This window comes from Xyrauchen texanus, chromosome 6, assembly GCF_025860055.1.
Source record: "Xyrauchen texanus isolate HMW12.3.18 chromosome 6, RBS_HiC_50CHRs, whole genome shotgun sequence".
Lineage (NCBI taxonomy): Eukaryota > Metazoa > Chordata > Actinopteri > Cypriniformes > Catostomidae > Xyrauchen > Xyrauchen texanus.
The window spans coordinates 190,001-207,500 of record NC_068281.1 but is presented as its reverse complement, the minus strand read 5'-3'; the positions used below and the strand labels follow the sequence as shown (position 1 = coordinate 207,500).

The 17,500-nt window shown below is 41.8% G+C and overlaps 2 protein-coding genes across 5 annotated transcripts in view; one reads left to right on the top strand and one right to left on the bottom strand.

Moving 5' to 3' along the window:
* Positions 1-2,464, bottom strand: part of LOC127645802 (uncharacterized) — a 4,116-nt gene extending 1,652 nt beyond the window's left edge. For all 3 annotated transcript variants that reach the window (XR_007970804.1, XR_007970803.1, XM_052129480.1), the window contains exon 1: positions 1-2,464. This exon is cut by the window's left edge and continues 193 nt beyond it. Coding sequence is in view for 1 of the 3 variants with exons in the window: in XM_052129480.1 (XP_051985440.1) it covers positions 1-616 (616 nt within the window). In the remaining 2 variants the exon portion in view is untranslated.
* The window catches only part of LOC127645810 (myomegalin-like), a 106,717-nt gene that overhangs the window by 69,871 nt on the left and 19,346 nt on the right, over positions 1-17,500 (top strand). The gene's annotated exons all lie outside the window — the stretch shown is intronic.

The following is a 17,500-nucleotide window of genomic DNA, read 5'->3' as shown; positions in this document are numbered from 1 at the left end:
GTTTTTGTAATTGTATAATTTGGTTGGGCCAGATAGTGCTGTGCTGGTCTGGCTGTAGTTTGAGCATCAGCTGTGAGAGTGTGCTCCGGGGCCGGTTCTGCTCCTGACACCGCAGGGCTTCGGCCTGGTAAGAGCTCGGGTCACTGCGCTTCAGGTGCTGGTAGAATTTCACAGCTCTTTTTTGGATGTTGATCAATAGGGGGTGTTGTCCTAATTCAGCTCTGCAAGAGTTGTTTGGTGTCGCTCTGTTTACTTTTAGGATGCTTTTACAAATTTGGGTGTGCAGAGTTTCGATTGCCTCTTTTTTCCATTTTGAAAAATCTTGGGTTTTTAGAGGTCCCCATATCTCGCTGCCATACAGAGCAATGGGTTCAATTATTGCTTGTAGGATTTTTAGCCAGGTTTGAATTGGAATTTCATGTCGAATAGTATTTTTGATCATGTAGAAGACCCTCATTGCTTTTGCCTTCAGTTCATTCACAGCCAGATTAAAGTTCCCTGTGGAACTCAGTTTTAGCCCCAGATATGTGTATTCGTGGGTGTGTTGGAGGACTTGGTTTCCTGCTCTAAAGATGGATTTATTTTCCCTACACCTGGATCTATTTTGAAAAATCATTATTTGAGTTTTTGCGAGGTTAATTTTGAGAGCCCACGTTTGACTGAATGTCTCTACGACATCGAGGAGCTGCTGTAGTCCCTCTTTTGTTTTTGACAGAATGACTAGATCATCTGCAAAGAGGAGACATTTAACTTCTGATTGCGTCAGGGTTGGGCCGGGGGCAGTGGACTTATTTAAGGCTTTGGCTAATTCGTTTATATATGTTAAATAGAGTGGGGCTCAATAGGCAACCTTGTCTGACTCCTCGTTGTTGGGAGAAAAATTCTGTTCGCTTATTTCCTATTTTTACAGCACATGTATTGTTTTTATACATGGTGCTTATCAAATCAAATGTTTTCCCTCCAATCCCATTTTCCAGTAGATTTAGGAAGAATCCTTCGTGCCAGATCGAGTCGAAAGCCTTCTCAAAGTCAATAAAGCAAGAGAAGACTTTGGATTTATTTTGGTATGTTTATCAATGATCGTGTGAAGAGTGTAAATGTGGTCCGATGTTCTGTGTTTGGGCAGAAATCCAATTTGACTTTTGTCCAGAATTTTGTGGGTTTTGAGAAAGTTCTGCAATCTTATGTTAATAATGGAACAGAATATTTTCCCCAGGTTGTTATTGACACATATGCCTCTGGAATTGTTTGGCTCATATTTGTCTCCTTGTTTAAATATTGGTGTAATTAGGCCTTGGTTCCAGGTGTCGGGGAAATATCCTACTTTCAAAACAAAGTTGAATAATTTGGTTATTGCGGTTTTGAATTTGTCGTTGGTGTATTTGATCATTTGGTTTAATATTAAGGCTCTGGGTTACTGATCAGAAGGTCGTGGGTTCAAGCCCCAACACCACCAAGACACCACTGTTGGGCCCTTGAGCAAGGCCCTTGAACCTATCTGCTCCAGGGGCGCCGTATCATGGCTGACCCTGCACTCTGACCCCAGCTTAGCTGGGATATGTGAAAAATAAATAATTTCACCATGTATATGCAGAAATGTATGTATAATGTGTGACAATTGGTCAAATTAAATTAAATTAAATTAAATGTGATTGGGAAATCCAGGGGGTTCTGATTCTCTTTCATTTTTTCTTTCAGGATTTCTAATTTGGTTTTGAATTCATTTCGAGCAGGATTTGTTTCAGTTGTTTTGTACAGATTTTCAAAGTGTGTCCTCCATATGTTCCCGTTTTGAATGGCCAGTTCTTCCTGTTGTGGCCTATAGAGAGAGTTCCAATTGTTCCAGAAGTTACTGGTGTTTACTGACTCCTCCATTTCTTGAAATAATTGTTCTGTGTGTTCTTCCTTTTTTACTCTTAGAGTTTGTTTGTACAGTCTAAGGGCTTTGTGATATTGATGGCGGAGTTCTTCATTGTCAGGATCTCTGTGATTTGAAAGATTTCGTACTGTTGTTCGGATATTTTTGCACTCACTGTCAAACCACATTTCTTTGGTGTTTTCTGGTTTCCTTTTTGATGATTTCTTTTTCAAATTGCACATGGATGCTGATTGGTGGAATATTTTGGTAATGTCGCTAAGTGCCAGATTTCTGCCTAATTTATTTTGTGAATATGTGTTGTCCAATAATAATTTGATCGTTTGACTTTCTATTGCATTTTGATAATTTTCTGTGCTGTTATTTGTCCACTTGTAGGGTGGGTGCAGCTTCAGTAAATCAGAGGGCTGTCTGTGTGATTCATTGCTATGAGTTGGTCTTAAATATAGTGTAATTTTACAGTGGTCTGACAGAGGTGTTTGAGGACTGACTGTGAATGCCCTGAGATGCACTGGGTCGATGTCTGTAACGAAGTAATCCACAGTACTGTTGCCCAAGAAGGAATTAAAGGTGTAACAACCAAAAGAGTCTCCCATGATACTGACCGTTCACTATATACAGGCCCAGTGATCGGCAGAGCTCTAGTAGGCTTTTCCCACTTTTGTTTGTTAATTTGTCATAATTGTTTCTTAGGTGGTATGAGGGCAGAGCGTGGCTGGTGTTTGGGATATATTTGTCTCCCTGTGTGTTGACAAAGTCTGGTTCATTTCCAGTTCTGGCATTTAGATCGCCACACATTAACACATTCCCTTTAGTCTGGAAATGGCAGATCTCCTCCTGCAGGATGGAGAAGGTTTCTTCACTGTAATAGGGGGACTCAGCTGGGGGAAGGTATATAGCACACAAGAAAATGTGACAGTCTGTGGAGACAATGTCTTTTTGGATTTTTAGCCAAATGTTAAATTTTCCGATTTGTATAGCTGTGATTGAGTTTATGAGGTGTGCTCTATACCATATTAGCATTCCCCCTGACTCTCTGCCCTGAGTCACCCCTCTTAGTTTTGTCGATGGTAGGACTATTTCCCTAAATCCAACTGGACAGCCAGTGGACAAATCTCGAACATTCCATGTTTCCTGTAGTATTATAATGTCAGAGTTCTCGATTTCTTTTTTAAAGTCTGAATGTTGGCTCTTGATACCAAAAACAGAGGACCTCAGTCCTTGAATATTCCAACACGTGACTTTCAGGGAATATGAGCTCATTAGATAATCACATTTGTTATTTCAAAACAAGACAGACATCAGTATACTGAATTGACAAATCAAGAAGAATATATTAAATATTATGATCCAAGAAAATAAGTTAAATGTATAAATTAGGTCAAATAAATATACAAAGATATTATATTCATATTACATATATATATACACACACACAAATATACATCGTTTTTTTCTCTTTTTTTTTTCTCTCTTTCCTCTTTCAAGAAGAATAAATAATATGAGGTTTTTAAAAATCTGATATAAAATGAGTATAAAATAAACATATACACATGCATACACATCCATACATTTTTTTTTTTTTCAAGAATAATAAATAATAGATTTCTGAGAATCTGATTTAAAATAAGTAGAAATAAAACACACTCTCACACACACACACACACACACACACACACACACACACACACACACACACACACACACACACATACTTGTACATACATTTTCATTTTCCTTACTCACTTTTTTTTTTTTTTTTTTTTTGTGAGTCACTAACCCATGAGATGTGAGCACAGCACGGTCAGCATGTGCTGGATGTTTGTGAGGTCTCTGGATGGCGATGGGTGTGCTGGGGCTGCAGTGGGTCAGTGATCTGCTGGCTTCTTCAGCGTAGCTCCGGCTGCCCGGCTGCTGCTGGATACTCTAGCATTTATATGCCTGATGGTGTCTGGGTGGAAGTCCGAGCGCAGTAGCAGGGTGGAGAGGATGATTTTGGAGTTGGGGAAGTTGGAGGATGCCTTCTCAGTCACGTTTATGAGAGCTGTAGCTACTCTCTCTCGCTGAGCTCGGAGGTCGTTGCTGCCGGTGTGGATGATGATGTGGCTGGGGGAACCCAGCTGCTCTTCACACAAGAGCTCCAGGGCCTTCTGTGTGTTTGGGCACCACATTTTTTGGACATTTTTTCTTGGAAACAGTCTCTTTTCATCGATAAACTTGCCATTGGAGGAGTATAATGTGAGGCTGTGATGGACTGTAGGAGTCTGCTGGAGGAGGGCTGCTGGGCCGGGTCTCTGTGGTCGCTGGAGGAGGGCTGCTGGGCCGGGTCTCTGTGGTCGCTGGAGGAGGAGGTTCCTCTGAGCTCTGCTGTTCTCCTCTCTGTGTCGGCTGCTTCTCCACAGCTGACAGCTGTATGTGGGACTCTCTGTCCTCTCTCAGCTTTCTTATCTCCTCCCTCACTACAGACAGCTGATTGCTGTACTCCTCTCCCTGTTTTTTCATTTCTTGAGTTTCTTTTTTAAGCATTTCTATTTCTTTCCTGTAGTCGGCTTCTTTCTCTGTTGGATCAGTCTCCTTCCCTACTCTATGCATCTCCTCTCTCAGCTGCACCAGCTCCAGCTCCATCTCCCTGAACTTCTCCTTCATGTCGCTGATGATGCTGTGTAGAAGGGAGATCTCCTCACTGCCGTCCCTGGACTGCTCAGCTGTGGAATGATGGCTGGAGGTCGAGGGGTCTTCTGCACGCTTCTGTGCATTAGGGCTGATCTTGTTCAGCTGAGCTTTTTCTTTAATTTGCAGGAAATCCTTTTCAAATGGTTTCAGCTTCCCCTGGATCATTACAGTCCCATTTTTATATAGGTTCGCTGTTATTGTGACATCTGAATCTGAATCCTCCCCTTCTTTAATCTGTAGTTTCCATCCATTACTGATGCCCTTTCTAATTACTGTGGGGTAATGATGTCTGATTGCTGAGTGCCAGGCTTCTGGGTCTTCTGTATAGAATATGATGTTACTGACCTCTCCATTCCTGTATAGGTCTGAGTACAGGGTTTCTGGATTGTCCTTGAGGAGCTTTTCTTTATGTTTTTTCTTTAGGATCTCATTGGTAGCTTTGGATGGGTATGTTACAGGGATTGATTCTGTCATTTTTCAAATATTCTGACAGTTGCTGGCAGTTTATTGTTGTTGTTGTTTTATGAATGTTTATATCTACTGGAGTTAGCCTTTATATTGTAGCTTAATTAAATCACAGTTTTTGGGCAAATCTTTCTCCAAAACAAAGGTGGTTGATTGTAGATATTTTGTGTACTCACATGGAGTTCCTCTTTTCCTCTTTCTCGTGGCAGTTGTGGGACCTTTAAGCCTTCTGTCAGCCTTCTGTCTATTGGTTGTCAGCTAGTTGTCTTCTGCTGATTTTTCTTGATCAATTCAATGTCCTTTTGTAGTTAATATGTTGCAGAAGGTCTTATTTTATAGAGTTTTATCAAAACTGATTGTCTGTCTTGTCTTAAAACAACATTTAAAAAGCAAAAATCAGGAGCTCATTTTCTTGCTGCTGCTGCTGCTGCTGATCTCTCTCTCACACTGTCTGTCTCTCTCTCACACTGTCTGTCTCTCTCTCACACTGTCTCTCTCTCACACTGTCTGTCTCTCTCTCACACTGTCTCTCTCTCACACTGTCTGTCTCTCTCTCACAATTCAATTTCAATTTTCAATTTCAAATTTGCTTTATTAGCATGACTGTGTAACACAATGTTGCCAAAGCATCAACATATTATATATAAATAATAAAACAAACAGACAAACAAACAAAACATATATGTATAAATCATGTCACATGTAGCATTGTATATAGATGGATAAATAAATATACACACACTGCATAAATAAATACATTGGGTCATTCTAGAGAATTAGATGTCTCTGGCGTTGTGAATAGCTAGCACATATTTAGCTGCTAGTGCAGCTGTATTATCATCTTCTCCGAGTAAGAAGGACATTTTTTCAGTGTCACTCAGTTCATAGAATGATGGGATCAAGGCTTCAAATTTGGGCAGAAACGTTTCTCTTATATTGTTATATTTCGAGCAAAAGAGCAGAAAGTGTTCCTCATCCTCTATGTGCTGTAGATCACAGTGTCTACAGATCCTCTCTCTCTCTCTGTCCATGTTTGTCTACGTCTTCCTCTCTCTATCTCTAGGTCATGGTCACTTCATCTGTATTTGGAGAGGATTTGTCTTTCTTTAAAATGTTTAATAAATAGATAACTGGCCAATTTAGTGGTTCTATTGAGGGTCGAGTAACACTGGAGTTTATTCTGGAGGTCAAAATGTGCTTTTAATGATTTATCATGAGTGTCTTTTAGATTTGTGTGGATTTCTTTAATAATAATTTTGGGGTTGTAGCTGTGGTCAATAGGGAGTATAGTCTGATGGACGAGTTGAAGCGCGAGTGTGTTCAGAGGATGAGGTTCTGCTGAGGATTCATTGGCGAGGAGGGCTTTATATTGCACTGACTCTGGATCAGACTGATGGAGGTGATGCCAGAACTGAACACATCTCTTCTGGATCTCAATGTTCAGCGGGTACAGGCCTAGCTCGGCCCTGCAGGCGCGGTGGACGTGTTTCTGTGGACCCCTAAAATATTTTTGGCAATTTCCAATTGTAATTTTTCTACTGGTGTTTTATCCCAATTTTTAAAATTTAGTACTGGTCCCCAAATTTCACATCCATATAAAATAATTGGTTTTATTATTGAATTATATAATTTGATCCAGGTTTTAATGGGTAATTTTAAGTGTCCGCGATCGTGATTTTATGGCATAGAAAGCCCTCCGTGCCTTTTCACTCAGAGTTTTAACAGCCAGACCGAAGCGTCCGAGGCGCTGATGTCGATACCCAGATAGCTATAGCTCGTGCTGTGCTGCAGGACCTGGCCTTTATAGAGGAACTGGTGTTTGTGTGCCTGAGATCGGGCCTTCTTCTGGAACACCATGACTCTGGTTTTGTCCAGGTTGACTGTCAGGGCCCAGTCTTGACAGTACTGTTCCAGCAGGGACAGGCTCTGCTGAAGGCCCTCAGGTGTGCGGGACAGCAGGACCAGATCATCCGCGTACAGCAGACATCTGACCTCTGACCCCTGACCCCTGGCCTGTGTGTGGTGTAGAGTGAGACCGGGTACAGTCGAGCTCTCCAGCGCTGATGCCAGATCATTGATGTAGATGTTGAATAGAGTCGGGCTCAGACTCCACGGCCCTGCTGGAAGAACGCGCTTCTGTGGTCACTGATTTTCACAGCACTTTTGCTGTTGCTGTACAGAGATTTTATAATATCAAATGTTTTTCCGCCGATGCCAATTTGTAGGATTTTGTATAGTAGACCATCATGCCAAATTGAGTCGAATGCTTTTTTAAAGTCTACAAAACATGCAAATATTTGTCTTTGTTTGTCCTTGATGTTTTTGTTGATGAGAGTGTGGAGGGAATAGATGTGGTTGGATGTGCGGTGTTTTGTGCTTTATTTAAAATGTTGTGTGATGAAATGTGTGAAACGATGCGTCTGTTTATGATGCTGCAGAACAGTTTTCCTAAAGCACTGCCCACACTGATGCCGCGATAACTATTGGGGTCAAATCGATCACCTTTCTTGAATATGGGTGTGATGAGTCCCTCAGACCAGCTGTCAGGGACGCTTCCGGACCACAACACCAAATTAAATAATTTGGCTAAAGTTTGAATCATGCTGGGACTGCTGAGTTTAAGCATTTCGTTACTAATGTGATCTTGTCCACATGCTTTCTTTAATTTAAGATTTTTAATATGTTCTAATATTTCAGATATTGTTATATATTTATCTAATGGATTTTGATAATTTTTAATTGTTTTCTCCAAGTCTTCTAATGTTTTCTTTATTTTACTCTGAGGTTGGTTAAGGTCAGCTGGTGCAATTTTTCGATACAAATTTTCAAAGTAAGATTTCCAAATTGTGCCATTCTGGAGTGACATCTCTAATTTGGGTTTTTCTAGTTTTTTATAAAGGTTCCAGAAAGTATTTTGATCTACCGAATCATCAGTTTCATCGATTTTGGCTTTAAAATATTTTTCTCTTTTGTTCCTCAAAATTCTTTTGTAATTTTGCAGACAGTCTGAATAAGAGAGCCGTAATGTCTGGCTGGATGGATCTTTGTGCTTTTGTTAGAGAGTCTCCTCAGTTCTTTTCTGAGACCGGCACATTCATCATCGAACCAGACATCCTTTCTCATTCTCTGTTGATGCGTTTTATGTTTGCTTTGCGGTTTAATGTTAGATAGAGTTATCAGTGTTTTGAATATGTAATTTACATTTTTGTTGCTAAATTTATTCCATTAATATCTAAAGTGAAATCAATGGACATAAATTCATCCAGCATTTTTGATATAGTAGGACTGTTCATAATTTCTTTGAATTGATCCAAGTTGGATTGATTCCATTTAAGTTTAGGTTTCAGAGGAAACAGTTTTCCAGATTCAAGTGGAGAGGTTTTAGTTATTTCACACGGGGGTTTCAGATAAAGCACAGTTTGGCAGTGATCGGAGATCGGGAGCTGAGGTCTGACTGTGAAGGCATTAATAACGCTTGGGTCAATATCTGTTATTGAATAATCTACCACACTGGCTCCTAATCTGGAGCAGTAAGTGAATCTACCTAATGTATCTCCACGAGTTCTGCCGTTGATGATGTAGATTCCTAAACCTTTACAGAGTTTTAACATTTGTTTCACACTGTCTGTCTCTCTCACACTGTCTGTCTCTCTCTCACACTGTCTCTCTCTCACACTGTCTGTCTCTCTCTCTCACACTGTCTGTCTCTCTCTCACACTGTCTGTCTCTCTCTCACACTGTCTGTCTCTCTCTCACACTGTCTGTCTCTCTCTCACACTGTCTGTCTCTCTCTCACACTGTCTGTCTCTCTCTCACACTGTCTGTCTCTCTCTCTCACACTGTCTGTCTCTCTCTCTCACACTGTCTGTCTCTCTCTCACACTGTCTGTCTCTCTCTCTCACACTGTCTGTCTGTCTCTCACACTGTCTGTCTCTCTCTCACACTGTCTGTCTCTCTCTCACACTGTCTGTCTGTCTCTCACACTGTCTGTCTCTCTCTCACACTGTCTCTCTCTCACACTGTCTGTCTCTCTCTCTCACACTGTCTGTCTCTCTCTCACACTGTCTGTCTCTCTCTCACACTGTCTGTCTCTCACACTGTCTGTCTCTCTCACACTGTCTGTCTCTCTCTCACACTGTCTCTCTCTCACACTGTCTGTCTCTCTCTCACACTGTCTGTCTGTCTCTATCACACTGTCTGTCTCTCTCTCACACTGTCTGTCTCTCTCTCACACTGTCTGTCTCTCTCGATGGTGAGACTGTGCTCACTCAGCCTGTACTTGCTCAGGATCTGTCTCTGCTTTGTATCTCTGACAGTCAGGAGATACTCTTCCAATTCATACTTTGATTTTAGAGTCCGATAGAATTGTAATTTGCTTTGTGTTTTAGTTTCTTGATCCCAATGTTCCAGATAGGTGATTTGAGATTGTTTGATGATCTGATTTATTCTGATGTTTGGTTGTAAAGCAGTGCTGGTCTGAGGCTGGTTACTGTTAGTACTGTTAACCGGGTTAGTGAGTCTCAGAACCAGCTGACTGAGGGGACTGTTTACAGGGTTCAGTTCTTGGGTTTGTAGCGCTTTATAATGAAGTGACTCTGTGGGACTTGATTTTAAATGCATCCAAAAATTTAGAGATCTTTTTTGTATGTTAATGATCAATGGGAATCGTCCTAATTCTGCCCTGCATGCATTATTGGGTGTTTTCCTTTGTAATTTCAGAATTAATGTGCAGAATTCTGTGTGTAGGGCTTCTGTTGGATGTCTGTCCCATCTAGTGTAGCTCTGATCACTGAGTGGACCCCATACCTCACTTCCATACAGCGCTATGGGCTGTACGACACTATCAAAGATCTTACACCAGATTGGAATTGGTAATTCAGTATTATAGAACTTTTTCTTAATAGCGTATAGAGCTCTTCTAGCTTTAGCTTTAAGTGCATTCACCGCCTTACTGAAACTCCCTGATGCAGTGATAATCAGCCCAAGGTAAGTGTACTGCATAGTGTGCTCTAGTGCGGTGCTGCCTAGAGAGAACTGGTGTCTGTGTTCCTGACATCTGGGCTTTTTCTGAAAGACCATAATGTTTGTCTTCTTCAGGTTTACTGCCAGGGCCCAGTTCTGGCAGTAGTTCTCCAGTACATTTACATTTACATTTACATTTATGCATTTGGCAGACGCTTTTATCCAAAGTGACTTACAGTGCACTTATTACAGGGACAATCCCCCCGGAGCAACCTGGAGTTAAGTGTCTTACTCAAGGACACAATGGTGGTGACTGTGGGGATCAAACCAGCAACCTTCTGAGTACCAATGTATTATACAGAGCACTTATTACAGGGACAATCCCCCCAGAGCAACCTGGAGTTAAGTGTCTTACTCAAGGACACAATGGTGGTCCCACTCCAGTAGGTCCAGATGTTGCTGTAGTCCCTGTGGGGTGGGTGACAGCAGCACCAGGTCATCTGCATAGAGCAAAAACTTGATGTCTCTGTCCTGTAGAGTGAGTCCAGGGGCTGTAGACTGCTCCAACTGCACCGCTAGTTCATGAATGTAAATGTTGAAGAGTGTTGGACTCAGACTACAGCCCTGCCGCACTCCTCTTTTCTGGGTGAAGAGTTCTGTATGTTTGTTGCCAATTCGTATTGCACATTTGTTGTTCGAATACATCGATTTAATGATGTCGTAAACTTTACCCCCTACACCACTTTGTAATAATTTGTAATATAGTCCGTCATGCCAAATAGAATCAAATGCTTTTTTGAAATCAACAAAGCATGCAAATATTGTCCCTTGTTTGGTCTGGTGTACGTGTTTATCGATTAGGGTGTAAATGTGGTCCGTAGTTCTATAATTTGGAAGGAATCCAATCTGACTCTTACTCAGGACATTGTGTTCATTAACTCTTTCCCCGCCAAACACTGAATTTTCCGGGTTTCCGTGTTTTAGGTGTTATACGGTAAGGAAGACCCCTCCGCATGTTTTGAAAGAGTATGCAACTCTTTGATCAAAGAAACAGACTGCGATCGTCTCAAACATGAAGAAGTGGAGTATTGAGAAGCTCAAAATATCAGACATAAACATGCCTTTTTATCAGCTTTTTGTCTGAAATGTTGTTTTTTGACAAAACCGACCTCTGTTCAAGTCGCAATAAAAAAAGAACAAATGAAGATAAAATAAAATCATTTTTTTTTGCCTAAAAGCAGAGGCCCACATCTTTATTGTGATATATAGCATCTTCATATATTCATGGAAGAAAATATTCTGCGGGCCATTAAAGTTTAGCGAAAAGCGTCAAAAGCCCTGGCGGTGGCTGGCAACTTTTTTTTTAAAACGCTGGCGGGGAAAGAGTTAAGGAAGTTTAGAGTTCTAATACAGTTTTTTCCAATCGCTATGACAGTTTTTTCAATAAAACAAGTTTCCTAAACTCTTAACGCACCAACACACCTAAAACACACAAAACGCTTAATTTCATGCTCAGAATCACACATTGTAAACTAAACTCCAACACTAATTTTCAAAATACAATAATACACTAACACAATACACTATGTCTAACAAAACACTGCAAACATGTTTCAAAATCAAATAATTATTCAAAACACTAACACATGTTCTCTTCCAACAGGAACATTTAGTCAATCATAACACAATGACAAAAAAACACTATCATCAGCTGAAATGACAGAAACGGCATTATTTTATGTGTCAGGTCTGCCCTTATACAACAGACAGTATATTGTATTGATCAGAGATTGTGTTTTGCACTGTAGTTTCTTTTGATGCCTCTCTACATTTTTGTTTTGTTGGGTTTAGTAAATGCATTTTACTTTCTTTTGCTGCAGAAATTCAACACAAAAAATGAATGACCATCTCAGAGTAGCTTTATAGAATGTACAGTTTCTGAAAAAAAAAGACAGAGACAGAATTGCTGCAGTAAAGACTTTATTTGCAAAAGGACATTGCTGCAAGATATACAAACAGAAAAAGCACCAGAAGAATAAAAAAAAGAAGAAAAGAAAGAGTCTAATCTTCCCGGTCTTCTGCATTTGGCCACATGTTCTCATCCACATCACACCTGATATCTTCTCTGGCAAGGCATCGTGGGAAGAATCTTTTGGCATGCCTTATCCACCCCTGGCAGTGTTCAGCTGTGATGTCTTGGCATGCAGCATCCATTGCATCCAGGAGGGACATTTGGTCCTGTGGATGATGGTCAAAAACCTTCCATCTCCAGGATGAGAAAAACTCCTCAATGGGGTTGAGGAAAGGGGAGTAAGGAGCAAGGAAAAGGGACATCATCCTAGGATGGGCATCAAACCATGCTGTGACTGCACAGGAATGGTGGAATGCCACATTGTCCCACTCCTCTCCCTTGCCCTTGTCCTTGTCCCACTCCTCTCACTTGTCCTGGTATACGTCTTCCTCTACCTAGTGCAGACATTTTTATTTCTTTCTTTTGTTGCTCTATATTGTTCCCTTTCCACAAAAGATCAGCCCACAAGGTCCTCTTTTACATTATACCATATGGTCATGCGAACCTCAACACCTGAGTGTGTTTCCTAGATCGGAATCAGCTGTGATTTATATATGTGCATAATTCAATCAGCTGTTTCTCAGTAACAATAGAATAAAATACAGGGGATATATTTGTGTTTCACTTCACAATATAAACAGCTGTTTACCTTGACTTTAGCCTGTAAGGTTAGGTTTAGAACATGATGTTATCTGTTCTGACATACAGTGTTAAAGCATTGGTAAATTTGGCAGTAAAAATCCATTGTTTTGGTCTTCTTTGAGCTTGTGTGTAAAAGAAGTTCAAGCATTTTAAATTTGTGTTAATTGTATGCATTTTGTGTTAAAGCAACAAGAAATGTGTTAATAGAATAGCTTACACAGACGGATGTAGTGCTAACTGTGTTAAGAGTTTTGGAAAATTGTTAAAAGTATTGAAAAATTTGTCATAGCAATCGTAAAAAACTGTATTTAAAATACTACTTGTCATGGTTTTGTCACAGCCTTGTCACCTTTAAGTTCCCAGGACTATTTTGATATGGTCTTGTCATCTGGCTCTAGTCTCCCTTGTACTACATTTCCCATGATTCCCTGCACTCATTACTACCGTCTGTTTCCCATCATTACTTGCAGGTGTTCTGTGTTTGATTATTATCCTAGTCTGTATATATATCCTGTAGTTTCAGTCATGTTTGTTAGTTCTTATTTGTATGTTAGTGCATGAGTGTTATTTCCTAGTTTTCCTTGTCTTGCCATTGTTTTGTTCCTGGTTTCACACCTCGTTCTCAGTATCTCACATCATCTCTATTAAAGAAGCTTGCGTATAGATCCTTGCCTCTCATTTCTCTCTGACAAATCCGTACAGAAGAACTGACTGCACAAAATGAATCTAGTGGCTTATTACATTCAATTGAGCCAGGTGAATTTACCCATTAGGGAATACTCCCTTCTTTTTTTTAGCACCGTTGCCAGCTACACAGCATTTGCTGATTCCCACCAGAAATCTATTTACTGGATCGGACTCACAGCTCACCGGTGGAGGGAATTGCCGGAGACTGGAGACGACACTTGGAAGGAATATGCTAAGTTAACTTTAGACACTCTTGCTTCAGAGAATCCTCCTCTACCTACCCTGATCCAATCCAATTCAATCCATAGCTCCATGCCACATCACAGCCACGCCCGAGTCTGCTCCACGCCACATCACAGCCACGCCCAAGTCTGCTCCACGCCACATCACAGCCACGCCCGAGTCTGCTCCACGCCACATCACAGCCACGCCCGAGTCTGCTTCACGCCACATCACAGCCACGCCCGACTCTGCTCCATGCCACCTCACAGCCACGCCCGAGTCTGCTCCATGCCACCTCACAGCCACGCCCGAGTCTGCTCCACGCCACATCACAGCCACGCCCGAGTCTGCTCCATGCCAAGTCACCGCCACGCCTGTGTCTGCACCACGCCATGTTATAGCCAAGCCACCCATGGCCCCTTGCTCCATGCCTGCCATGGCCAATGAGCTGCCAGCCTCGTCCGTCCCAGAGCCAGCGTTGCCAACTTCGGCCATCCAGAGGAGGAGGAGGAGGAGGAGGAGCATAAGAAAGGCTTCTGTTCTTGAGTCTCCGCTCATGCCCATGACCACTGAGTTTGTTCCCAAGTCTCTTCCTCTGAACACGACCATGGAGGTCGTTCCCAAGTCTGGGAATAGCTCTGTGCTCTCTGCTGTAGGGGTCTCTCCTGGTTTGAGGCAGTTATTTGTTTCCTTTTCCTTGTGGGGGGTTGATGGCCAGCAGGTGGATGTGGAGCAGGTAAGCGTGGGTTTACAGGTGTGTATGGAGCCTCAGGAAGGTGTGTTGGGGGACTGGATGACGTAAGGTGCTTGTCCAGCTGTCTTCACTATGGTCAAGAGGGCTTATCTGGGCATGTAGGGGTGGATGGGCCGGTAGTGTCCTGGTGTCATTGGAAAGGGGCTCAGTGATGTTGGATTGCGGCCCAGGGCAGCATCCTTTAGGTTCTTTGCAAAAACACGCACTCCGTCTTTGTGTAGGTGAAGTCCATCATAGAGGTGGTGGAGGCCGATGTGGTGGCGGGACAGGTGCACATTAGGGAGCGTGGAACATCCTCGTGTGATTTCAGTATTGATGACATGAGGTGGTGTGTCACGTCTCAGCAGGACTGTGGAGATCACAATCTGGGAACATTTTGCTGGTGATTTCTGCAACTTTCTGGAGAAGTTTTTTTCATTACTCTCTGTGTCTTCTGTTAATTTGTCAATCTGTGCACGGAGAGTGTGATTTTCTTCTTTTAGTTCTTTAAGAGCTGCTGTGAGATTAGTGATGGAGGTGTTGCTCTCTTTCTTCAGTGGAACACAAATGCAGATGTTTCGATGAATGTTCATGCTGCTCCATAACAGCAGTCCGTACTGTATGTGTCATATTCTTCTGAACTCATGATGCGTGTGTGAGGAACAGATTTCAGTGTTATTATAATGTTTGCTGGCAGATTTCAGTGATCAGCAGCTTTAATTGTTTGTAGCTCAATTTACAGTAAAGTCCTGAAACTCTCATTTCACTGAAATCAGTTTATATGAAGTTATGTCAGTGTTTAATATATGAAGAGTCCTTTCCTCATGATCGTGTCCTCATATGTGAGACGTTGAATAGAGTGTCTGTGTGTGAGTGTGTGTGAGTGTGTGTGAGTGAGTGTGTGTCTGTGTGTGAGTGTGTGTGTCTGTGTGTGTGTGTGTGTCTGTGTGTGTGTGTGTGTGTGTGTGTGTGTGTGTGTGTGTGTGTGTCTGTGTGTGTGTGTGTGTGTGTGTGAGTGTGTGTGAGTGAGTGTGTGTGTGTGTGTGTGTGTGTGTGTGTGTGTGTGTGTGTGTGTGTGTGTGAGTGTGTGTGTGTCTGTGTGTGTGTGTGTGTGAGTGTGTGTGAGTGAGTGTGTGTGTGTGTGTGTGTGTGTGTGTGTGTGTGTGTCTGTGTCTGTGTGTGTCTGTGTGTGTGTCTGTGTGTGTGTGTGTGTGTGTGTGTGTGTGTGTGTGTGTGTGTGTGTGTGTGTGTGTGTGTGTGTGTGTGTGTGAGTGTGTGTGTGTCTGTGTGTGTCTGTGTGTGTGTGTGTGTGTGTGAGTGTGTGTGAGTGAGTGTGTGTCTGTGTGTGTGTGTGTGTGTGTGTGTGTCTGTCTGTGTCTGTCTGTGTCTGTGTGTGTGTGTGTGTGTGTGTGTGTGTGTGTGTGTGTGTGTGATTCACTTGAGTCAGTGCTGTTTTAAGCGTTTATTTCTTCTCCATATAAAGCTGAAGATCTTTAATTAACACTCGACACGTCACACACAGGCCAAACTTGTGTAAGAGTGTGCACTATAAATAATCAGAAAAGAGAAGATTAAAAGACCTCATATCATGAACAACTGATGAGTTCTGTGAAACGGAATATTCTTTTTATGAATTCAGTCACAAAAACATTTGATTTGTAAAGTCAGAAGTTAAAATCATCGCTTCTATAACAGTTCATCGTGGTCAAATACAGGTGAAACTCGAAAAATTAGAATATCGTGCAAAAGTTCATTAATTTCAGTAATTCAACTTAAAAGGTGAAACTAATATATTATATAGACTCATTACAAGCAAAGTAAGATATTTCAAGCCTTTATTTGATATAATTTTGATGATTATGGCTTACAGCTTATGAAAACCCCAAATTCAGAATCTCAGAAAATTAGAATATTACATGAATCAATAAAAAAAGGATTTTAAATACAGAAATGTCGGCCCTCTGAAAAGTATAATCATGCATATGTACTCAGTACTTGGTTTGGGCCCCTTTTGCATTAATTACTGCCTCAATGCGGCGTGGCATGGATGCTATCAGCCTGTGGCACTGCTGAGGTGTTATGGAAGACCAAGATGCTTCAATAGCGGCCTTCAGCTCTTCTGCATTGTTTGGTCTCATGTCTCTCATCTTTCTCTTGGCAATGCCCCATAGATTCTCTATGGGGTTCAGGTCAGGCGAGTTTGCTGGCCAATCAAGCACAGTAATACCATGGTCATTGAACCAGGTTTTGGTACTTTTGGCAGTGTGGGCAGGTGCCAAGTCCTGCTGGAAAATGAAGTCAGCATCTCCATAAAGCTTGTCTGCTGAAGGAAGCATGAAGTGCTCTAAAATGTCCCGGTAGACGGCTGCGTTGACTCTGGACTTAATAAAGCACAGTGGACCAACACCAGCCGATGACATGGCTCCCCAAACCAACACAGACTGTGGAAACTTCACACTGGACTTCAAGCATCTTGGATTGTGTGCCTCTCCATTCTTCCTCCAGACTCTGGGACCTTGGTTTCCAAATGAGATGCAAAATTTGCTCTCATCAGAAAAGAGGACTTTGGACCACTGAGCAACAGACCAGTTCTTTTTTCTTTAGCCCAGGTAAGACGTCTGACATTTGAAGCCCATGTCCAGGACCCGTCTGTGTGTGGTGGCTCTTGATGCAGTAACTCCAGCCTCAGTCCACTCCTTGTGAAGCTCCCCACACATTTGAATGGCCTTTTCCTGACAATCCTCTCCAGGCTACGGTCATCCCTGCTGCTTGTGCACCTTTTTCTTCCACACTTTTCCCTTCCACTTAACTTTCTATTAATGTGCTTTGATACAGCACTTTGAGAACATCCAACTTCTTTTGCAATTACCTTTTGAGGCTTTCCCTCCTTGTGGAGGGTGTCAATGATGGTTTTCTGCACAACTGTCAGGTCAGCAGTCTTCCCCATGATTGTGAATTCAACTGAACCAGACTGAGAGACCATTTAAAGGCTCAGGAACCCTTTGCAGGTGTTTAGCTGATTAGAGTGTGACACTTTGAGCTACAATACTGAACCTTTTCACAATATTCTAATTTTCTGAGATTCTGAATTTGGGGTTTTCATAAGCTGTAAGCCATAATCATCAAAATTATATCAAATAAAGGCTTGAAATCTCTTACTTTGCTTGTA